The 24491-nt window shown below is 46.9% G+C and overlaps 1 protein-coding gene across 3 annotated transcripts; it reads right to left on the bottom strand.

Moving 5' to 3' along the window:
* Positions 1–1219: 1219 nt before the first annotated feature.
* LOC133122726 (deleted in malignant brain tumors 1 protein-like) lies at positions 1220–23448 on the bottom strand. Of its 3 annotated transcripts, XM_061232860.1 has the most exons (13): positions 23301–23448; positions 19888–20202; positions 19242–19547; positions 17674–17988; positions 17028–17333; positions 15325–15639; positions 14680–14985; positions 13033–13347; positions 12401–12706; positions 10720–11034; positions 8097–8411; positions 2108–2173; positions 1220–1680 (listed from the first exon to the last, which is right to left on the bottom strand). In XM_061232860.1, exons 1-12 carry the CDS (start codon positions 23356–23358, stop codon positions 2151–2153), a joined length of 3195 nt encoding a protein of 1064 aa, XP_061088844.1. In that variant the 5' UTR covers positions 23359–23448; the 3' UTR covers positions 1220–1680; positions 2108–2150. The 3 variants fall into 3 exon arrangements, with proteins under 3 accessions (XP_061088844.1, XP_061088846.1, XP_061088845.1); XM_061232862.1 differs by lacking the exons at positions 8097–8411; positions 10720–11034; XM_061232861.1 differs by lacking the exons at positions 19242–19547; positions 19888–20202 and having other exon boundaries at positions 23301–23412.
* Positions 23449–24491: the final 1043 nt, after the last annotated feature.

The following is a 24491-nucleotide window of genomic DNA, read 5'->3' as shown; positions in this document are numbered from 1 at the left end:
CTCCCCAGCTAGACCACTCCGGTCTGCCAGCTCTGGTCGCCTTATAGTTCCCTCACTACGTGCACCTGGCGGTCGAGCTGCACGTTCACGCCTGTTTTCCGTTCTGGTTCCTCAGTGGTGGAATGACTTGCCTACCACTGTCAGAACAGCAGAATCCCTTCCCCTATTTCGACGCAGACTCAAAACCCACCTTTTCAAACTCTACCTTAGTCCTCCCTCCTGATTTCCCCTGCCCCTCCTTTCCGATATCCCTATCCTTGTCAAAAAGAAAATGCACTTCTGATGACAACTATGTTTACAACAGCATTTCATGTGTATTTTGCTAGTTTCTGGATGTGATGCTTTGACTTATGGTAGAACCTATGCACTTGTAAGTCGCTTTGGATTAAAAGCGTCTGCCAAATGACTAAAATGTAAATGTAAGAGACCAGTCTTTCTTACTAGCTGTTAATATCCTCCACTTCATCATTAAGACTCTGTTCCTTTTTTAACCTCGCTTCAGTCTGGACCACTATAGTCAAAGTAAGAATCTTTATAACAATCTGAGAAGGCAACACAGTCATGTTCGGCAGTGTGGCTCTCTTCTGGAAGACCTCCTGGCATGGATGGAGAAGACCAGGAGCAGGCACCCCCAGCGGGTGCACACAGAACAGATCCGGCAGCACAGGACACCGTTATTTGTATGGGATCGGTTGACAGCATATCTTTGGATTTGGGAGGAAGCTGGAAGAAACCCACGCAGACACGGGGAGAACATGCAAACTCCACACAGAAAGGGTCAGTTTGGATTCAAATCCGGGACGTTTTTGCTTTGGGCTGAAAGTGCTCACAGCAAAAAGAAATGGACAACCGTGCTGCCCATATATGTTAGTTTAATAAACACGAGAGTGGCGCAGGGGTGGAGGGGGTTTAGACTAGCAGTCTGTAGTGAGCATACATGACTTAGACTAGCAGTCTGTAGTGAGCATACATGACTTAGACTAGCAGTCTGTAGTGAGCATACATGACTTAGACTAGCAGTCTGTAGTGAGCATATGTAGGAGGGTCAGGAGTCGCACTAGCCTCCCCCACACACTCATACACACACAATAACCCCAGGCCACATGGGGATCAACGCACTGGGGAGAGGGGGTTCACACACTCCTGTACACACACACACATACACACAGAGGCACACACACACACATGCATACAAACAAAAATATAAGAGTCCTTGTAATACTTAGCTTGCCAACTAGCTACTCCTTTTATTTTTCTCCAGACAAAAATACACCCAAAATATTACCTGGATTACATTTATACTTACAGCCAAGTTAACAGTAACCCTGACGCTGGAGGCTACCAACAGGATTTGCTTCCAAGAGGGCAACCCAACCCCCAACATATTTTAATTCACAAAAATGTATATTTTACTTTTTATACTCGATATTTGTAGATATTTGGATTCAACATACTGAATTATACAGCCTTTGAGAGACAGTATTTTATAAAAATATAATTAGCAAAAATGCTGTCGGGTTTATATTGAAGTTTAAATTGAAAGATATATATGTTCAATTAAAATATACTTTTTTAGATGGATAGATGGAAGGGAAGTGGGAGATTGAGAGTGAACAGAGACAGGAGACTTTTGGAGTCATCCCATTTAATGAGCAGCACACAGATCAAACACCAGTTTGCCTGTTGAGAGAGAGATAAGGAACGCTTATTGCTATACATTGCTCTTGTGTTGAACATCACTCTGGATATAAGCATCTTCTACAGAAAGTGCAGTGTACTGAAATGCATCTGCTACAGTAAGTGTACTGTAATGCATCTGCTGCAGTAAGTGAGTGCAGTGTACTGAAATGCATCTGCTACAGTAAGTAAATGCAGTGTACTGTAATTCATCTGCTACAGTAAGTGAGTGCAGTGTACTGTAATGTATCTGCTACAGTAAGTGTACTGTAATGCATCTGCTACAGTAAGTGTACTGTAATTAATCTGCTACAGTAAGTGCAGTGTACTGTAATGTATCTGCTACAGTAAGTGTACTGTAATTAATCTGCTACAGTAAGTGCAGTGTACTGTAGTGCACTGTGAACATGTGGGCGTGGCTGACACTCACCTGCAGTGATGGAGTCGCTGCTCTGATGTCACACTTCTCCCCCTCAGGCTCCAGGTGGGGGCGGGACTGTGAAGACGGACAGACTGTGTCAAAATGCTAACTCCTAGCGCAGGGGTGTGTCACAGTGCTAACTCCTAGCGCAGGGGCATGTCACAGTGCTAACTCCTAGCGCAGGGGCGTGTCACAGTGCTAACTCCTAGCGCAGGGGCGTGTCACAGTGCTAACTCCTAGCGCAGGGGCGTGTCACAGTGCTAACTCCTAGCGCAGGGGCGTGTCACAGTGCTAACTCCTAGCGCAGGGGCGTGTCACAGTGCTAACTCCTAGCGCAGGGGCGTGTAACAGTGCTAACTCCTAGCGCAGGGGCGTGTCACAGTGCTAACTCCTAGCGCAGGGGCGTGTCACAGTGCTAACTCCTAGCGCAGGGGCGTGTCACAGTGCTAACTCCTAGCCCAGGGGCGTGTCACAGTGCTAACTCCTAGCCCAGGGGCGTGTCACAGTGCTAACTCCTAGCGCAGGGGTGTGTCACAGTGCTAACTCCTAGCGCAGGGGTGTGTCACAGTGCTAACTCCTAGCGCAGGGGTGTGTCACAGTGCTAACTCCTAGCGCAGGGGTGTGTCACAGTGCTAACTCCTAGCGCTGGGGTGTGTCACAGCACTAACTCATTTTACATTTACATTTTAGCCATTTGGCAGACGCTTCTAATCCAAAGCGATTTACAAGTACACAAGATCCCTTTGCCCTGTTATCTCTGCTCACGGCATCTCATATCATTGTTATGCCGATGACACCCAACTCTTTCTCTCCTTCCCCCCATCAGACACACAGGCCTCTACCCGTATCTCCGCCTGCCCGAGAGACATCCAGAGCTGGATGGGCAACCACCATCTAAAGCTCAACCCAGGTAAGACGGAGGTAATCTTCATCCCTGCTCTAACCTCTCCCTTCTCCGATTTTTCCATCTCACTAGGGCATACCACAGTGACCTCATCCCCTACTGCAAGAAACCTTGGAGTGGTGATGGACAACACGCTGTCCTTCTCCGAGAACATCGCTACGGTGACCTGGGCATGCAAGATCTTCCTGTACGGAGAATCCGACCCTTTCTCACCACCTACTCCACTCAGCTCCTTGTCCAAGCAATGGTCCTGTCCTGCCTGGACTATTGCAATTCTCTGCTGGCTGGCCTTCCAGCATCTGCCATCAGACCCCTACAACTCATCCAGCCCGTCTGGTATTCAATGTTCCTTGACATTCACATCACCCCCCTGCTCAGCAACCTCCACTGGCTGCCTGTTATGGCTCGCATCAAATATAAAACTTTGGTGCTCGCGTACCAGGCAGTTAAGGGATCAGCCCCTGTATATATTCAATCGCTTATCAAGACCTACACACCAACAAGACCCCTCCGTTCTGCCACTTCGTCTGGCACCTCCCCCTCACCACACCTGCACTTCACGCTCATGACTGCTGTCTGTCCTGGCCCCACAATAGTGGAATGACCTCCCTGTGGATGTCAGAACGGCAGAGTCTCTGACCTCGTTTAAGCGCAGACTGAAGACTCATCTCTTCAGGCTGCACCTTTCCCTCCCTTCCTCACCACCATGATTAGCCTTGTATATGCCATAGACTATAATGCCACTTATATAGCTATAAATAGATATTGTTGTGTTTTGTATTAGCTATTGTTGTACTCAGGGTATTCTAGCCGCCAACCGTGGTATGCTAGTTTGTAAGTTGATGTATTCGTCAAGGGTTCCGATTGTATCTGTATGGTTACACTAGGACTTGGAAACAGTAGGGGACAGTGCTAACTCCTAGCCCAGGGGCGTGTCACAGTGCTAACTCCTAGCCCAGGGGCGTGTCACAGTGCTAACTCCTAGCGCAGGGGCGTATCACAGTGCTAACTCCTAGAGCAGGGGCGTGTCACAGTGCTAACTCCTAGCGCAGGGGTGTGTCACAGTGCTAACTCCTAGCGCAGGGGTGTGTCACAGTGCTAACTCCTAGCGCAGGGGTGTGTCACAGTGCTAACTCCTAGCGCTGGGGTGTGTCACAGCACTAACTCATTTTACATTTACATTTTAGCCATTTGGCAGACGCTTCTAATCCAAAGCGATTTACAAGTACACAAGATCCCTTTGCCCTGTTATCTCTGCTCACGGCATCTCATATCATTGTTATGCCGATGACACCCAACTCTTTCTCTCCTTCCCCCCATCAGACACACAGGCCTCTACCCGTATCTCCGCCTGCCCGAGAGACATCCAGAGCTGGATGGGCAACCACCATCTAAAGCTCAACCCAGGTAAGACGGAGGTAATCTTCATCCCTGCTCTAACCTCTCCCTTCTCCGATTTTTCCATCTCACTAGGGCATACCACAGTGACCTCATCCCCTACTGCAAGAAACCTTGGAGTGGTGATGGACAACACGCTGTCCTTCTCCGAGAACATCGCTACGGTGACCTGGGCATGCAAGATCTTCCTGTACGGAGAATCCGACCCTTTCTCACCACCTACTCCACTCAGCTCCTTGTCCAAGCAATGGTCCTGTCCTGCCTGGACTATTGCAATTCTCTGCTGGCTGGCCTTCCAGCATCTGCCATCAGACCCCTACAACTCATCCAGCCCGTCTGGTATTCAATGTTCCTTGACATTCACATCACCCCCCTGCTCAGCAACCTCCACTGGCTGCCTGTTATGGCTCGCATCAAATATAAAACTTTGGTGCTCGCGTACCAGGCAGTTAAGGGATCAGCCCCTGTATATATTCAATCGCTTATCAAGACCTACACACCAACAAGACCCCTCCGTTCTGCCACTTCGTCTGGCACCTCCCCCTCACCACACCTGCACTTCACGCTCATGACTGCTGTCTGTCCTGGCCCCACAATAGTGGAATGACCTCCCTGTGGATGTCAGAACGGCAGAGTCTCTGACCTCGTTTAAGCGCAGACTGAAGACTCATCTCTTCAGGCTGCACCTTTCCCTCCCTTCCTCACCACCATGATTAGCCTTGTATATGCCATAGACTATAATGCCACTTATATAGCTATAAATAGATATTGTTGTGTTTTGTATTAGCTATTGTTGTACTCAGGGTATTCTAGCCGCCAACCGTGGTATGCTAGTTTGTAAGTTGATGTATTCGTCAAGGGTTCCGATTGTATCTGTATGGTTACACTAGGACTTGGAAACAGTAGGGGACAGTGCTAACTCCTAGCCCAGGGGCGTGTCACAGTGCTAACTCCTAGCCCAGGGGCGTGTCACAGTGCTAACTCCTAGCGCAGGGGTGTGTCACAGTGCTAACTCCTAGCGCAGGGGTGTGTCACAGTGCTAACTCCTAGCGCTGGGGTGTGTCACAGCACTAACTCATTTTACATTTACATTTTAGCCATTTGGCAGACGCTTCTAATCCAAAGCGATTTACAAGTACACAAGATCCCTTTGCCCTGTTATCTCTGCTCACGGCATCTCATATCATTGTTATGCCGATGACACCCAACTCTTTCTCTCCTTCCCCCCATCAGACACACAGGCCTCTACCCGTATCTCCGCCTGCCCGAGAGACATCCAGAGCTGGATGGGCAACCACCATCTAAAGCTCAACCCAGGTAAGACGGAGGTAATCTTCATCCCTGCTCTAACCTCTCCCTTCTCCGATTTTTCCATCTCACTAGGGCATACCACAGTGACCTCATCCCCTACTGCAAGAAACCTTGGAGTGGTGATGGACAACACGCTGTCCTTCTCCGAGAACATCGCTACGGTGACCTGGGCATGCAAGATCTTCCTGTACGGAGAATCCGACCCTTTCTCACCACCTACTCCACTCAGCTCCTTGTCCAAGCAATGGTCCTGTCCTGCCTGGACTATTGCAATTCTCTGCTGGCTGGCCTTCCAGCATCTGCCATCAGACCCCTACAACTCATCCAGCCCGTCTGGTATTCAATGTTCCTTGACATTCACATCACCCCCCTGCTCAGCAACCTCCACTGGCTGCCTGTTATGGCTCGCATCAAATATAAAACTTTGGTGCTCGCGTACCAGGCAGTTAAGGGATCAGCCCCTGTATATATTCAATCGCTTATCAAGACCTACACACCAACAAGACCCCTCCGTTCTGCCACTTCGTCTGGCACCTCCCCCTCACCACACCTGCACTTCACGCTCATGACTGCTGTCTGTCCTGGCCCCACAATAGTGGAATGACCTCCCTGTGGATGTCAGAACGGCAGAGTCTCTGACCTCGTTTAAGCGCAGACTGAAGACTCATCTCTTCAGGCTGCACCTTTCCCTCCCTTCCTCACCACCATGATTAGCCTTGTATATGCCATAGACTATAATGCCACTTATATAGCTATAAATAGATATTGTTGTGTTTTGTATTAGCTATTGTTGTACTCAGGGTATTCTAGCCGCCAACCGTGGTATGCTAGTTTGTAAGTTGATGTATTCGTCAAGGGTTCCGATTGTATCTGTATGGTTACACTAGGACTTGGAAACGTACTGTCCTCTCGGGTCCTCTTCACACATGTACCTCATGCTTTTCAGATACAGCACAGAAATAAAAAGGGCCACGCCCAGAAGAGGTCCAGAGGAGTTTTGAGGAGAACAAATACAAGTGAACAAGCAAGGTATTGGGAAGAAGTGAACAGACACAGGCTGCCAGTGTATCATAGTCATGACTGAGCATGTTTGTCTTATAATATTTACATGGTTAAAATCCTGCATAGTATGTATTTTTTAAAATAGAATACTATGTGTAGGTTTGACTTCATGTGATGTAAGAACAGTTCTGTTCTGAATAGAGGAAATGAGGATGTTGAAATGGTTCTAAGTACGTATCTAGGAGATCATCCAATCTCCACATTTGATTGAACTCACAAACACTGACGTGTAACATTTCACTGTATAATGAATAAAGATCTTGTTAAATATAAATGCATACAGTACCAGTCAAAAGTTTGGACACATTATGGTTCCCTCTCTACGAGCACCTGGCGGTCGAGCTGCACGTTCACGCCTGTTTTCCGTTCTGGTTCCTCAGTGGTGGAATGACTTGCCTACCACTGTAAGGACAGCAGAATCCCTCCCCCTATTTCGACGAAGACTAAAAACACACCTTTTCAAACTCTATCTTAGTCCTCCCTCCTGATTTCCCCCGCCCCCCTTTCTGATATCCCTCTTGTCTAACCCCAAAAAAATTAAAATAAATTGCACTTATGATGACTCTATGTTTAGAACAGCACTTCGTGTGTATTTTCCTCGTTATGGATGTGATGCTTTGACTTGTGGAAGAACCTATGCATTTGTAAATCGCTTTGGATTAAAAGCATCTGCCAAATGACTAAAATGTAAATTTTGGAGCCTTTTTTGTTATTTTTCTGAAAATTTTTTAATTTTCTCTGTTTCATCAAACAATTCACATGTGGACAGAGCGTCTGCCAAATGCCATTAATGTAATGTAATGTAATGGTCAATACGAAGATTCTCAGCTTTTATTAAAGAGTAGTTTCATACATTTATACATTTTTACCATGTAGCAATTACACCATTTTTATACATTTCAATGTTTGAGGCAAATTAACATGAAGTCAAATGAAATAGTCATGTTTTGTATTTGGTTGCATATATTTGTATGCCATGAAATCTATCAACATCACCAGAGTCTGGATATCTCAAGCAATACTAAAACCACTCTGGATTTAATTGGATCTCTATGGGAATTGGGGGTTGGGACTTGATTCAGCTGTAAATTATGCTGATACAATATGGAACACATTTGTGGATTAAATGGTTTTTAGTCATCAAGGGTCTGAGGTAAGGGACTTCACAAGTGAATTGTTTGATGTCATATTTCCTCTGTCATCAATCAGAAAAGGCAGAAAAGGGCAAGGTGTGTCCAAACTTTTGATTGGTACTGTATGTTTTATTAAGGGGCTATATTCACCCAGCATCACAGAAACTCTCACAGTGCACAGAAGACTTACCAGAACACATCAGGCCCACATCGTTTCCATGGGAGCAGGGTTGATTCTGTGAGGGTGCTGTGGGGCAGAAGTAAATCTGAGATTCGTTGCCTCTACACTGAATCTCCTCTGCCCACACCTGGCCCTCGCCCTGGCCGAATGCAGCTGCCCCGCGCAGCTCTTTAGGAGCCCCACAGCCCAGCTCCCTGCACACAACCTCTGCGTCCCGCTGGTCAAAGTCAGCATCACACACCGTGCCCCAGGAGCTCCCATGATGCACCTCTACTCTCCCAGAGCACAGGTCAGTCCCGCCCACCAGCCTGACCTTTCGATGGGCTGCAGTGAAACAGAGAATAAAGAGAGAATCATCAGAATGACCGGCACCTTATTCCAGAGACAACATTCAGCACAGCTGTCTGAACACAGGACTGCACAGCTATTATACATGGAGTACAGCAGTGTGAGATGAGCCAAGCCATCATGGTGTTGTCATATCATCATTGTTACAGACCGAACCTCAATCCACAACATAAACAAGACGCCAACGAGAAGAGGGACCCTCAACCATTGACCGTGAGGGGGCAGTCACGCCGTCTTCATCCGCGGTCAGAGCAGCTAGAAGGGCAGTAGAGTCGTCAGACACAGACTGGTCGGGTGAATCACGAGCGAAATATGGCTTCAGCATATTAACATGGCACACCCGAGTGTGCTGTCGCCTGTCTGGAGTGGAAATTACACAGTCGAGATCAGACACTAACTGATGGAACTAACTGCTAGGCACGCAGGATTGAGGCTTTCACCTCGTCATAATAAGAGCTATCATCAAAAGGAAAAGCAGAGTAAACTTCTTGTGCTTTGCCTTTTAAAACACATCGCAGCAAAAGTAAGTAAAAAATATCGCCAAGGCCACTGTAAAGTAGTTGCAACACGTTCAAAATGAGGAAAGTATTTTTCCACCTCCCTCCCGGTGAACTCAGGAACCATACGAATATACCGGCTCGCATCAAAATCATGTTCTCCGCGCGGTATAGCCTGGCTCTGTCTTCTTGCCTCAATTTCCAATCACTTTAATTCCAGTGAATTTCTAAGCTCCTCTTGTCGAGCCGAAACACGCAATTTTTCACGCTCATTCTCAAGGTCTTTTTCACGCAAAGTGAGCTCTTGAAAGCGAATTTGGAGTTCAAGTTCTGTAGTGCTACTATGTGGTGGCTTTGTTTCAGCCGCACTTTCGGGCAAGATTTCCTGTGCGACAAGACCTTTAATTAAAGCAGTTAAGGTGGTCTCTTTTAAACGCTTTTTTAGCAATATGCACTTGATTAGTCTCAGACAATTAATTCAGATGATTTTTAGAGCATTGCAAGAGCACGGACGGCTCCGCAACAAAATCATCTATTGAAGACATTTCGACACTTCAACTGCAATCAACAAAAGTTATCGAAAACTTTAAAGCAGCAGCTTCAAAATTCACAAGTGGTCAAAAAAAAACACGAAGACCACAGGTCCACCCACAAAAAGCCTTATAAGCACGAAACACCAGTATAGCTGGCAAAAACGAAGTACAACTTCAGTGTGCGATCAACTTTAAAAAAGTTGACAGAACTTTACAAAACGACTTGTATCACAAAAAAAAGACAATTCATACGAGAAACCTCAACACCCAGGAGACTATCGCAAACTTTCAAAAGGGGACAAAGTAAACAAAACAGCCCTAATTACCTCTCTGTCTATCTTCAGTGGTTCCACCACCCAGCGTGCAAGCTCGTTAGCTCAGCAACAGACTACAGACAGCCAATCACCAAACCCGAGCGTACAAAATAGGGCTACCACCAAAAACAAAGCAGAAAATAACAAATTGATTATCTTCCTAAGGGTGTATACAAAAGCAGAGAATTGCCAATACTTAGAAAAAGTAGTTGATTCTTCAGAAAAGGTCCCGCAAAAAAAAAAACGTTTAACGCCGAATGTACCCTTACAAAAACAGTAAATGGTTCGAAAAAAAGCGGACGAGCGCCCAATTATGTTACGGCCCGAACCTCAATCCACAACATAAACAAGATGCCAAGGAGAAGAGGGCTCGACTCTAGGGTTTTTAATTACAAAAATAGGGATTTACAACAAGAGAGAATGAATAAGTATTTAAGTTAAGAGTCCAGAATTAAGTTAAGCGTCAAAATAGCGAATGGCGTCCAAGAGAGCGGGGACCAGCAGCTCAGTCAGCGGGAGCAGGAACAGAAGGCGTGGGATGGACTGTCTTTCTCAAGCATGAGCCGCATGCATCGCTCCGTCTTCACCTGTGCACAGGTATATTATATAGACCCCGCCTGCCGGATTTCAGAGCATGGATTGGCACAGAGATAATTGGCAGGGGCACGCACTGTCCAATGTTTGTGGCCATGGCTACCAGCAGAGGGAGCCAAGCCAACCTTACTGTATTAGGTGACCACCAAGTACAGGGGATGCATAACAATCATGCACCCTGCTCCTGCTGAAGCTAAGCAGGTGGGGGCTTGTTCAGTACTAGGATGGGACACCTCCTGGGAAACCTAAGTTGCTGCTGGAAGTGTTTTGGTGGGCCAGTTGGGGGGAGATCTTCCCTCTGGTTCAATTACCCCCAATGTCCCCATCACTGCACTGGGAGTCCTACCTGAGCAGATCACTCCAGCGTCCTCTCGATGATTACAGGAATGTTTACCCCATCCTCGTGACTCACACTGCTTCAGTATGGATTCTGATCCACTGCAGATCACATCATCCATCCATATTCTCCCAGACCCTGGTCCAAAGTGACCCTCTCCTAGTGCATCTACAGCATCTCCACAGCCCAGCTGTCTGCACACCACTCCAGCATCACTCATGTCCCAGCCACGACCACACACTGTCCCCCACTCTCCCCGATGGTAAACCTCCACTCTCCCAGCACAGGGGCTGCTACCATTCACCAGCCTCACATCCTCCCTGCCTGAGAGAGAGAGAGAGAGAGAGAGAGAGAGAGAGAGAGAGAGAATGATCATGTTTTAACACTGATGAGAGGTCTTTAATACAGTTTAGCCAGGTGTACAATAGCTGTTTACCCCCAAGTTGTCACTGTGGATTTAAAGGATATGACCCCAGCAGTGTCTGCAGGAACACAGGGACACCACTAGGGTGCGCTCTACCTCCCTTGCTTTGTGCACTGGACACCAGTGATATGAGCTCTGCCAGTGAGGACTGTCACATGAATGATTAAGCAGATGACACTCCTGTGACAGCGCTCATCTCTCAGGGAGAAGAAGCCCCTACAGACTGCAGGGACACACGTTGGCCACAAGAGTAGCCAATCGTCTCCTCTTGACCCGACCACCCACTCTTCTATTGGACCCTAGAGTGTATGTGTTCAGTGTATTGGACCATAGAGCGTATGAGGTAAGTGTGATGGACCATAGATTGTATAAGTTCAGTGTATTGACCAAAGAGCGTATGAGTTCAGTGTATTGGACCATAGATCATATAAGTTCAGTGGATTGGATCATAAAGCACATGAGTTCAGTGCACTGGACTCATGCTTTTCAGGTACAGCACAGAAATAAAAAGGGCCACGCCCAGAAGAGGTCCAGAGGAGTTTTGAGAAGAACAAATACAAGTAAACAAGCAAGGTATTGGGCAGGAGTGGACTCAGACACAGGCTGCCAGTGAATGATAGTCATGACTGAGCATGTTTGTCTTATAATATTTAAATGGTTAAAATCCTGCAGAGTATGTTTTGAAAAAAAATAGTATATACTATGGACATGTTTGACTTCATGAGAAGTAAGAACAGTTCCGCCCTGAACAGAGGAAATGAGGATGTAGAGATGGTTCTGAGTACTGGGGGCGACATGGCTCAGGCAGTAAGAGCAGTCGTCTGGCAGTCAGAGGGTTGCCGGTTCGATCCCCCGCCTGGGCTGTGTCGAAGTATCCCTGAGCAAGACACCTAACCCCCATTTGCTCCTGACGAGCTGGTCGGTGCCTTGCATGGCAGCCAATTGCCATTGGTGTGTGTGAGTGTGTGTGAGTGTGTGTATGAATGGGTGAATGGGTGAATGGGTGAATGAGAAGCATCAATTGTACAGTGCTTTGGATAAAAGCGCTATATAAATGCCAACCATTTACCATTTACGTATCTGGCAGATCATCCAAACTCCACACTTGATTAAACTGACAAACACTGGCGTGTAGCATTTCACAGTATAATGAATTTCACAGTATAATGAATAAAGACCTTGTTAAATATAAACTCATATGGCCTATTAAGGGGCTATATTCAACCAGCATCACAGAAACTCTCACAGTACACAGAAGACTCTTACCAGAACACACCAGGCCCACATCGTTTCCATGGGAGCAGGGTTGATTCTGTGAGGGTGCTGTGGGGCAGAAGTTAATCTGAGATTCATTGCCTCTACACTGAATCTCCTCTGCCCACACCTGGCCCTGGCCCTGGCCGAATGCAGCTGCCCCGCGCAGCTCTTTAGGAGCCCCACAGCCCAGCTCCCTGCACACAACCTCTGCGTCCCGCTGGTCAAAGTCAGCATCACACACCGTGCCCCAGGAGCTCCCATGATGCACCTCTACTCTCCCAGAGCACAGGTCAGTCCCGCCCACCAGCCTGACCTCTGCAGTTGAACAGAGAATAAAGAGAGAATTATCACCTTATTCCAGAGACAACATTCAGCACAGCTGTCTGAACACAGGACTGCACAGCTATTATACATGGAGTACAGCAGTGTGAGATGAGCCAAGCCATCATGGTATTGCCATCCCATCATGCACCCTGCTCCTGCTGAAGCTAAGCAGGTGTGGGCTTGGTCAGTACTCGGAATGGAGACCTCCTGGGAAACGTAAGTTGCTGCTGAAAGTGTTTTTGGTTGGCCAGTTGGGAGGAGATCTTCCCTCTGGTTCAATTACCCCAATGTCCCCATCACTGCACTGGGAGTCCTACCTGAGCAGATCACTCCAGCGTCCTCTCCATGATTACAGTAATGTTTACCCCATCCTGCTGATCCACACTGCTTCAGTATGGATTCTGATCCACTGCATTTCACATAATCCATCCATATTCTCCCAGACCCTGGTCCAAAGTGAGCCTCTCCTAGTGCATCTACAGCATCTCCACAGCCCAGCTGTCTGCACACCACTCCAGCATCACTCAGGTCCCACCATTTATCACACACTGACCCCCACTCTCCCCGATAGTAAACCTCCACTCTCCCAGCACAGGAGCTGCTACCATTCACCAGCCTCACATCCTCCCTGCCTGAGGGAGAGAGAGAGAGAGAGAGAGAGAGAGAGAATGATCATGTTTTAACACTGATGAGAGGTCTTTAATACAGTTTAGCCAGGTGTACAATGGCTGTTTACCCCCAAGTTGTCACTGTGGATTTATAGGATATGACCCCAGCAGTGTCTGCAGGAACACAGGGACACCACTAGGGTGCGCTCTAACTCCCTTGCTTTGTGCACTGGACACCAGTGATATGAGCTCTGCCAGTGAGGCCTGTCACATGAATGATTAAGCAGATGACACTCCTGTGACAGCGCTCATCTCTCAGGGAGAAGAAGCCCCTACAGACTGCAGGGACACACGTTGGCCACTGGAGTAGCCAATCGTCTCCTCTTGACCCGACCACCCGCTCTTCTATTGGACAATAGAGTGCATGCGTTCAGTGTGATGGACCATAGAGCGTAGGAGTTCAGTGTATTGGACCATAGATCATATAAGTTTCGTGTATTGGACCATAGAGCGTATGAGTTCAGTGTATTGGACCATAGATCGTATAAGTTCAGTGTATTGGACCATAGAGCGTATGAGTTCAGTGTATTGGATCATAAAGCACATGAGTTCAGTGCACTGGACTCTTGCTTTTCAGATACAGCACAGAAATAAAAAGGGCCATGCCCAGAAGAGGTCCAGAGGAGTTTTTAGAATACCAAATACAAGTAAACAAGCAAGGTATTGGGCAGAAGTGAACACAGACACAGGCTGCCAGTGTATCATAGTCATGCCTGAGCATGTTTGTCTTATAGTATTTAAATGGTTAAAATCCTGCAGAGTATGTTTTAAAAAAAATAGTATATACTTTGTACATATTTGACTTCATGAGAAGTAAGAACAGTTCCGCCCTGAATAGAGGAAATGAGGATGTAGAGATGGTTCTGTGTATTGGGGGCAACATGGCTCAGGCCGTAAGAGCAGTCGTCTGGAAGTCGGAGGGTTGCTGGTTCGATCCCCCGCCCAGGCTGTGTTGAAGTATCCCTGAGCAAGATACCTAACCCCCATTTGCTCCTGACGAGCTGGTCGGTGGGTTGCATGGCAGCCAATTGCCGTTGGTCTGTGTGTGAGTGTGTATGTGAAGCATCAATTGTACAGCTCTTTGGATAAAAGCGCAATATAAATGCCAACCATTTACCATTTACATATTTGGGAGATCATCCAAACTCCACACTTGATTAAACTTACACACACTGGCGTGCAACATTTCACAGTACAATGAATAAAGACCTTGTTAAATATAAACTCATATGGCCTATTAAGGGCTATATTCACCCAGCATCACAGAAACTCTCACAGTGCACAGAAGACACTTACCAGAACACACCAGGCCCACATCGTTTCCATGGGAGCAGGGTTGATTCTGTGAGGGTGCTGTGGGGCAGAAGTTAATCTGAGATTCGTTGCCTCTACACTGAATCTCCTCTGCCCACACCTGGCCCTCGCCCTGGCCGAATGCAGCTGCCCCGCGCAGCTCTTTAGGAGCCCCACAGCCCAGCTCCCTGCACACAACCTCTGCGTCCTTCTGGTCAAAGTCAGCATCACACACCGTGCCCCAGGAGCTCCCATGATGCACCTCTACTCTCCCAGAGCACAGGTCAGTCCCACCCACCAGCCTGACCTCTGCAGTTGAACAGAGAATAAAGAGAGAATCATCAGAAATGACCGGCACCTTATTCTAGAGACAACATTCAGCACAGCTGTCTGAACACAGGCTTGCACAGCTATTATACATGGAGTACAGCAGTGTGAGATGAGCCAAGCCATCAAGGTATTGCCATCCCATCATACACCCTGCTCCTGCTGAAGCTAAGCAGGTGTGTGCTTGGTCAGTACTTGGATGGGAGATCTCCTGGGAAACCTAAGTTGCTGCTGGAAGTGTTGTTGGTGGGCCAGTTGGGGGGAGATCTTCCCTCTGGTTCAATTACCCCCAATGTCCCCATCACGCACTGGGAGTCCTACCTGAGCAGATCACTCCAGCGTCCTCTACATGATTACAGAGTTGAAAACCCCATCCTCGTGACCCACACTGCTTCAGTATGGATTCTGATCCCCTGCAGATCACATAATCCATCCATATTCTCCCCGACCCTGGTCCAAAGTGACCCTCTCTTAGTGCATCTACAGCATCTCCACAGCCCAGCTGTCTGCACACCACTCCAGCATCCCTCATGTCCCACCAATTATCACACACTGTCCCCCACTCTCCCCGATGGTAAACCTCCACTCTCCCAGCACAGGGACTGCTACCATTGACCAGCCTCAAATCCTCCCTGCCTGAGAGAGAGAGAGAGAGAGAGAGAGAGAGAGAGCGATGATGTTTTAACACTGACGAGAGGTCTTTAATACAGTTTAGCCAGGTGTACAATGGCTGTTTACCCCCAAGTTGTCACTGTGGATTTAAAGGATATGACCCCAGCAGTGTCTGCAGGGACACCACTAGGGTGCGCTCTATCTCCCTTGCTTTGTGCACTGGACACCAGTGATATGAGCTCTGCCAGTGAGGCCTGTCACATGACTGATTAAGCAGATGACACTCCTGTGACAGCGCTCATCTCTCAGGGAGAAGAAGCCCCTACAGATTGCAGGGACACACGTTGACCACTGGAGTAGCAAATCGTCTCCTCTTGACCCTATCACCCCCTCTTCTAGTGCACAATAGAGTGTAGGAGTTCAGTGTGATGGACCATAGAGCGTATGAGTTCAGTGTATTGGACCATAGAGCGTATGATTTCAGTGTAATGGACCATAGAGCATAGGAGTTCAGTGTGATGGACCATAGATCATATAAGTTCAGTGTATTGGATCATAAAGCACATGAGTTCAGTGTAATGGACCATAGATCGTATAAGTTCAGTGTATTGGACCAAAGAGCGTATGAGTTCAGTGTATTGGATCATAAAGCACAGGAGTTCAGTGCACTGGCCTCAGGCTTTTCAGGTACAGCACAGAAATGAAAATGGCCACACCCAGAAGAGGTCCAGAGGAGTTTTGAGAAGAACAAATACAAGTAAACAAGCAAGGTATTGGGCAGAAGTGAACACAGACACAGGCTGCCAGTGTATCATAGTCATGACTGAGCATGTTTGTCTTATACTATTTACATGATTAAAATACTGCAGAGTATGTTTAAAAAAAAATAGTATATACTATGTACATGTTTGACTTCATGAGAAGCAAGAACAGTTCCCCCCTGAATAGAGGAAATGAGGACGTAGAGATGGTTCTGAGCACTGGGGGCGACATGGCTCAGACAGTAAGAGCAGTTGTCTGGCAGTCGGAGGGTTGTCGGTTCGATCCCCCTGGGCAGTGTTGAAGTATCCCTGAGCAAGACACCTAACCCCCATTTGCTCCTGACGAGCTGGTCGGTGCCTTGCATGGCAGCCAATTGCCATTGGTGTGTGAGTGTGTGTATGAATGGGTGAATGAGAAGCATCAATTGTACAGTGCTTTGGATAAAAGCGCTATATAAATGCCAACCATTTACCATTTACGTATCTGGGAGATCATCCAAACTCCACACTTGATTAAACTGACAAACACTGGCGTGTAGCATTTCACAGTATAATGAATAAAGACCTTGTTAAATATAAACTCATATGGCCTATTAAGGAGCTATATTCACCCAGCATCACAGAAACTCTCACAGTGCACAGAAGACTTACCAGAACACACCAGGCCCACATCGTTTCCATGAGAGCAGGGTTGATTCTGTGAGGGTGCTGTGGGGCAGAAGTTAATCTGAGATTCATTGCCTCTACACTGAATCTCCTCTGCCCACACCTGGCCCTCGCCCTGGCCAAATACAGCTGCCCCGCGCAGCTCTTTAGGAGCCCCACAGCCCAGCTCCCTGCACACAACCTCTGCATCCTGCTGGTCAAAGTTTGCATCACACACCGTGCCCCAGAAGCTCCCATGATGCACCTCTACTCTCCCAGAGCACAGGTCAGTCCCTCCCACCAGCCTGACCCCTGCAGTTCAAGAGAGAATAAAGAGAGAATCATCAGAAATGACCAGCACCTTATTCCAGAGACAACATTCAGCACAGCTGTCTGAACACAGGACTGCACAGCTATTATACATGGAGTACAGCAGTGTGAGTTGAGCCAAGCCATCATGGTGTTGCCATCCCATCATGCACCCTGTTCCTGCTGAAGCTAAGCAGGTGTTGGCCTGGTCAGTACTTGGATGGGAGACCTCCTGGGAAACCTAAGTTGCTGCTGAAAGTGTTGTTGGGGGGACAGTTGGGGGGAGATCTTCCCACTGGTTCAATTAGCCCCAAAGTCCCCATCACTGCGCTGGGAGTCCTACCTGAGCAGATAACTCCAGCGTCCTCTCCATGTTTACAGAGATGTCTACCCCATCCTCCTGATCCACACTGCTTCAGTGAGGATTCTGATCCTCTGCAGAACACATTATTCATCCATATTCTCCCAGACCCTCGTCCAAAGTGAGCCCCTCCTATTGCCTCTACAGCATCTCCACAGCCCAGCTGTCTGCACACCACCCCAGCATCACTCATATCCCAGTAATCATCACACACTGTCCCCCACTCTCCCTGATGGTAAACCTCCACTCTCCCAGCACAGGGGCTGCCACCATTCACCAGCCTCACATCCACCCTGCCTGTGAGAGAGAGAGAGAGAGAGAGAGAATGATCATGTTTTAACACTGATGAGAGGTCTGCAATACAGTTTAGCCAGGTGTACAATGGCTGTTTACCCCCAAGTTGTCACTGTGGATTTAAAGGATATGACCCCAGCAGTGTCTGCAGGAACAGAGGGACACCATTAGGGTGTGCTCTATCTCCCTTGCTTTGTGCACTGGACACCAGTGATATGAGCTCTGCCAGTGAGGCCTGTCACATGACTGATTAAGCAGATGACACTCGTGTGACAGTACTCATCTCTCAGGGAGAAGAAGCCCCTACAGACTGCAAGGACACACGTTGGCCACTGGAGTAGCCAATCGTCTCCTCTTGACCCTACCACCTGGTCTTCTATTGGACAATAGAGTGTATGAGTTCAGTGTGATGGACCATAGAGTGTATGACTTCAGTGTATTGGACCATAGAGCGTATAAGTTCAGTGTATTGATTCATGAAGCACATGAGTTCAGTGCATTGGACTCAGGCTTTTCAGATACAGTACAGAAATGAAAAGGGCCATGCCCAAAAGAGGTCCAGAGGAGTTTTTAGAAGAACAAATACAAGTAAACAAGCAAGGTATTGGGTAGAAGTGAACACAGACACAGGCTGCCAGTGTATCTGCCAGTGTATCATAGTCATGACTGAGCATGTTTGTCTTATAATATTTACATGGTTAAAATCCTGCAGAGTATCTTTTAAAAATAAATAGTATGTACTATGTACATGTTTTACTTCCTGAGAAGTAAGAACTGTTCTGCCCTGAATAGAGGAATTGAGGATGTAGAGATGGTTCTGAGTACTGGGGGCGACATGGCTCAGGCAGTAAGAGCAGTCGTCTGGCAGTCGGAGGGTTGCCGCTTCGATCCCCCCGGGCTGTGTCGAAGTGTCCCTGAGCAAGACACCTAACCCCCATTTGTTCCTGACGAGCTGGTCGGTGCCTTGCATGGCAGCCAATTGCCGTTGATGTGTGTGTGTGTACGAATGGGTGAATGAGAAGCATCAATTGAACAGCGCTTTGGATAAAAGTGCAATATAAATGCCAACCATTTACCATTTACGTATCGGGGAGATCATCCAAACTCCACACTTGATTAAACTCACACACACTGGCGTGTAACATTTCACAGTATAATGAATAAAGACCTTGTTAAATATAAACTCATATGGCCTATTAAGGGGCTATATTCACCCAGCATCACAGAAACTCTCACAGTGCACAGAAGACTCTTACCAGAACACACCAGGCCCACATCGTTTCCATGGGAGCAGGGTTGATTCTGTGAGGGTGCTGTGGGGCAGAAGTTAATCTGAGATTCATTGCCTCTACACTGAATCTCCTCTGCCCACACCTGGCCCTCGCCCTGGCCGAATGCAGCTGCCCCGCGCAGCTCTTTAGGAGCCCCACAGCCCAGCTCCCTGCACACAACCTCTGCGTCCTGCTGGTCAAAGTCAGCATCACACACCGTGCCCCAGGAGCTCCCATGATGCACCTCTACCCTCCCAGAGCACAGGTCAGTCCCGCCCACCAGCCTGACCTCTGCAGTTGAACAGAGAATAAAGAGAGAATCATCAGCAATGACCGGCACCTTATTCCAGAGACAACATTCAGCACAGCTGTCTGAACACAGGACTGCACAGCTATTATAGATAGAGTACAGCAGTGTGAGATGAGCCAAGCCATCATGGTATTGCCATCCCATCATGCACCCTGCTCCTGCTGAAGCTAAGCAGGTGTGGGCTTGGTCAGTACTTGGATGGGAGACCTCCTGGGAAACCTAAGTTGCTGCTGAAAGTGTTGTTGGGGGGCCAGCTGGGGGGAGATCTTCCCTCTGGTTAAATTACCCCTAATGTCCCCACCACTGCACTGGGAGTCCTACCTGAGCAGATCACTCCGACTTCCTCTCCATGATTACAGCGAAATTTAGCCCATTTTCGTGACTCACACTGCTTCAGTGAGGATTCTGATCCACTGCAGATCACATCAGCCAGCCATATTCTCCCAGACCCTGGTCCGAACTGAGCCTCTCCTAGTGCATGTACAGCATCTCCACAGCCTAGCTCTCTGCACACCACCACAGCATCACTCGTGGTCCACCATTTATCACACACTGTCCCCCACTCTCCCCGATAGTGAAGCTCCACTCTCCCAGCACAGGGGCTGCCACCATTCACCAGCCTCAAATCCTCCCTGCCTGAGAGAGAGAGAGAGAGAGAGAGAGAAAGAGAGAGAGAATGATCATGAGACAGAGAGAATGATCATGTTTTAACACTGATGAGAGGTCTTTTAAAACAGTTTAGCCAGGTGTACAATGGCTGCTTACCCACAAGTTGTCACTGTGGATTTAAAGGATATGACCCCAGCAGTGTCTGCAGGAACACAGGGACACCACTAGGGTGCACTCTATCTCCCTTGCTTTGTGCACTGGACACCAGTGATATGAGCTCTGCCAGTGAGGCCTGTCACATGACTGATTAAACAGATGACACTCGTGTGACAGCGCTCATCTCTCAGGGAGAAGAAGCCCCTACAGACTGCAGGGACAGACGTTGGCCACAAGGGGGAGAAAAATCTTTTACTTTCTCGACCTAAGAACTGTTTTACTGCCCATAAGAATGCTGCCTAAGAGACGTACAATCTCAAATGGTGCACAGACACAAAATATTGCATACTCAAAAGGGAATCAGCATTACCAGTGTGGTAAAGGTGCTGGTGTAAGTAGAGGTTGAACATATAAAAGCTGAGTCTTAACTGAGTCTGGCATTTTAAAAGATTTCCACATAAAGTTTGCACAGGCGTGCACTGATGCACTAATTTATGGAAAGTTTTTTTATATACGTTTTATCACTTGGACACTCCAACACGTGTAATATATCATTAATGTGCTGCCATAATGAAATCAAATGCTGTGGAGAGAATGTCACATTTCTGTTCAGCAAAAAATCACCAGAGACTTCAGACTTTTCACTAAATTAATCTATTAAAAATGCAATACTTGCATCTGAAGTGATACTAGTAATATATAAGCCTAACTTAGGACATACATTTGACATGATACAAGAGGTTGTATTTTTAGGAGCCATCTATTTATTAGCTGAATTTACTACCTGACTTTTTCATGAATATCAAATGCAATGACTATGAGAAATGAGAAACACCATAAAGATCTGTAAATACAATAAAACAAATACATGAGCATAATATTTTTTATAACTTTACTCAGGGTTAGGGTTAGACAAGAGGGATAGTGGAAGGGGGAGGAGATCAGGAGGGTGGACTCGGGTAGAGTTTGAAAAGGTGCATTTTCAGTCAGTCGAAATAGGGGGAGGGGTCCTGACAGTTGTCATTCCACCTCTGAGGAACCAGAACGGAAAACAGGCATAAACGTGCAGCTCAACCACCAGGTGCTTGTAGTGAGGGAACCAGACCAGAGCTGGCAGACCGGAGTGGTCTAGCTGGGGAGTGATTAAGGATTGTATGTAAGGTGGGGCAGTCCCCTTAGCAGCCTGAAATGGCATCACTAGGGCCTTGAAGCGGATGCGTGCGGCAATAGGAAGCCAGTGGAGGCCAATGAGGAGTGGGGTGACATGAGCCGACCTGGGCTGATTGGTGGTCAGGCGGGCTGCCGTAATCTGTGGTGTTTAGAGGCTGCCTGTAACCCTGCTCTTACTGGAGAGCCCTTTGACCAGCAGACCCTCTGACCCCTTGGCCCTGGCCCCCAGTCTCTGACCCCCAGTCTATGACCCCCAGTCTCTGACCCCCAGTCTCTGACCCCCAGTCTCTGACCCCCAGTCTCTGACCCCCAGTCTCTGACCCCCAGTCTCTGGCCCCGGTCTCTGACCCCCAGTCTCTGGCCCCCAATCTCTGACCCCCAGTCTCTGGCCCCCAGTCTATGACCCCCAGTCTCTGACCCCCAGTCTCTGGCCCCCAGTCTATGACCCCCAGTCTCTGACCCCCAGGCTCTGACCCCCAGTCTCTGGCCCTGATTGAGTGTGGAGAAGCAGGGGAGGAGGATGAATCTGTGCTGTATGGATGGATGCGATAACGGACTTGAAGACACTCCAGATCTAGAACAAACAAAACATACATGATGGGGAATTATTCTATAATTTCTAATTAATTATAATTATTTTATAATATATTATTCATGATAATTATTTTATAATTCATAATTATATTATAACAAGTCGCAATTGCAATAATATAATTATAAATGATATTTCTGATTCCATGTAATAAATACACCTATGTTGGCACTAATTCCAAGAGACTACGTCTTTAAACAAGAAGCTTTCACAGGTCGCAAGGCAGAGTTCAGTGCGGCATGTCAAGTTTAAAGCAGCACTGCACAATCTAGGTCCAGGTGCAGAATTTCTATCTTTAAGCCATCTGTAATTATGAGTTTACCAAATTTCCTGAAGGTCGTGCAATTCGACATGCCACACTTAAAGGTACAGCAGGTAAGATGTCTGTTTTAAAGTATTGTTACAAGACCATTTCCCATCATTGAAAAAGACTCACTGACATGTTGACTCACTACTCTGCCTGTGTAACGAAAAGACGTTTCATATTATTAATAATAGACTTCGGGTTTTGTGAAATTCAGATTAAAAACATAGTAAAATCGAACATGCGTTTTACAATAGGTCGCCCTCTCTCGGCTAACGTTACCTGGCTCGCTCGTTACATTACATTTAAAAAAATTTACATTGCATGTAATGCAATTTCGGACTTTACAACGTTGGCTAGCTGGACTCACGTAAGTTTCTAACACCATTGAGTACAACTTCTGAATGCCGTAGAACTTAACAGGACAAAATAGCTAGATAATCGGCGAATTTAAAAAGGATTTTAGAAATCGGTGTTCTACGTTTAGTCAGTGTTGCAATTAAAAGGATTCACCAGACTGGGTCGTGGTTCTTAACTCCACCTCGGCTGCGTCTCGTGTCTCGCGCTTTCCTTTTTTTCCCCTCGATTGGTAACCAGCCTAGAATGATCTTGGGAAATACGCCGAGACAACATTACTTTTAAGCACGGTTGTCATTTCAACAAGCACTGACCAAAAGAGAAATAGCAAGTAAAACTCGCCTTTATTTGATATGTGAAATTCCTGCGTTCTTCTTCAGCTCAGGTTGGTGCAGAGGCAAAATATAATAGAAGCCTTTTCTTTGATAGACGCTTCAGGTAAGGCAGCCAGGATATACACAGTACAATGCTGTATTAAATAAACAGTGAAATTCTGTGGGAAAATCAGTGTAAATGTACAGATTTGTTTTACAGTGTGGTACTCACTGGCTGTACAGAGCAGGAGCAGGGAGGAGAGAGAGAGGAACGACAGACATCTCTCCATCTTCAGCGCAGACAGCAGAGTGGATGCTCACACCTTCCCCTCTGAGCTCTGAGATAATGGGAACCCTGCGCTTGGACCATGGAGACAGGCTTGGACCCTGCCATCGAGAGCACACCCCCACCCCCCACCAATCACACTCACTGCTCGGCCACGCCCACAGAAGCTTCAGGGACTGAGAGCCAGAGCAAATAAGACTATTTCCTTTCAAGCCCCCCTTTGGGCTCTTTTCATAGTTAGAGTTTAATACAATGCTTTGTTGTAAATGCTCAATATGAGGTTTCGACTGAGTGTTGGAAATGCTCAATATGAGGTTTTGACTGAGTGTTGTAAATGCTCAATATGAGGTTTTGACTGAGTGTTGTAAATGCTCAATATGAGGTTTTTACTGAGTGTTGTAAATGCTCAATATGAGGTTTTGATTGAGTGTTGGAAATGCTCAATATGAGGTTTTGACTGAGTGTTGTAAATGCTAAATATGAGGTTTTGACTGAGTTACGTTAAGTTTGAGTATTGGTTGCACCTCAAACTTTTTACTTTTGGTTTAGAATGCCCAATTTTTATTTGGTGTAAAGATTTGTTTCAAGGAATGATTGAGTTTCATTGTGGTGATTAAATATTCGTGTCAATTGATTTGAAAATGATTGATTTGTTTTTCTAAATTTAAGATTAATATTGTACGGAAAGTGTGGGAAAATTTTAAAATATATATAGCTCAAATGGCATTAACTGTGTAATTTGTGCAAAGCATGAATATGTGCCCACTTCTCCTAATGTGCATTAATATGTGCCCACTTCTACTAACGTGCAGAGAGAAGCTGTCTACCAGTGGAAATTTCCACTGAACTGTAGCAACGTGAGCAAATATGGGCATGAATACCAGTAAGATAAGAGAATCAGAAACTGTTCCTGGAACTGTGAGTTGTCGTTGTCCTCTAGCTCATTTAGAGTGAAGGAGCCGCCATTTGGTGTGCTACACCGCACACAAGCTACACGCCAGGCCTGCAACAACCACTTTGACTTGGGCTGTTTTTAGTTATACTGCCGGCTATTGGGTTTATTTCATGTCATTGAGGTATTTCATTTCATTGAGGCTTAGAACCCTGTTATGTATGGGGTGTTGAGGAAATATTTTT

The sequence above is a fragment of the Conger conger genome, chromosome 2 (genome assembly GCF_963514075.1).
Source record: "Conger conger chromosome 2, fConCon1.1, whole genome shotgun sequence".
Classification (NCBI taxonomy): Eukaryota; Metazoa; Chordata; class Actinopteri; order Anguilliformes; family Congridae; genus Conger; species Conger conger.
This window is presented reverse-complemented; position numbering and strand designations above follow the sequence as displayed.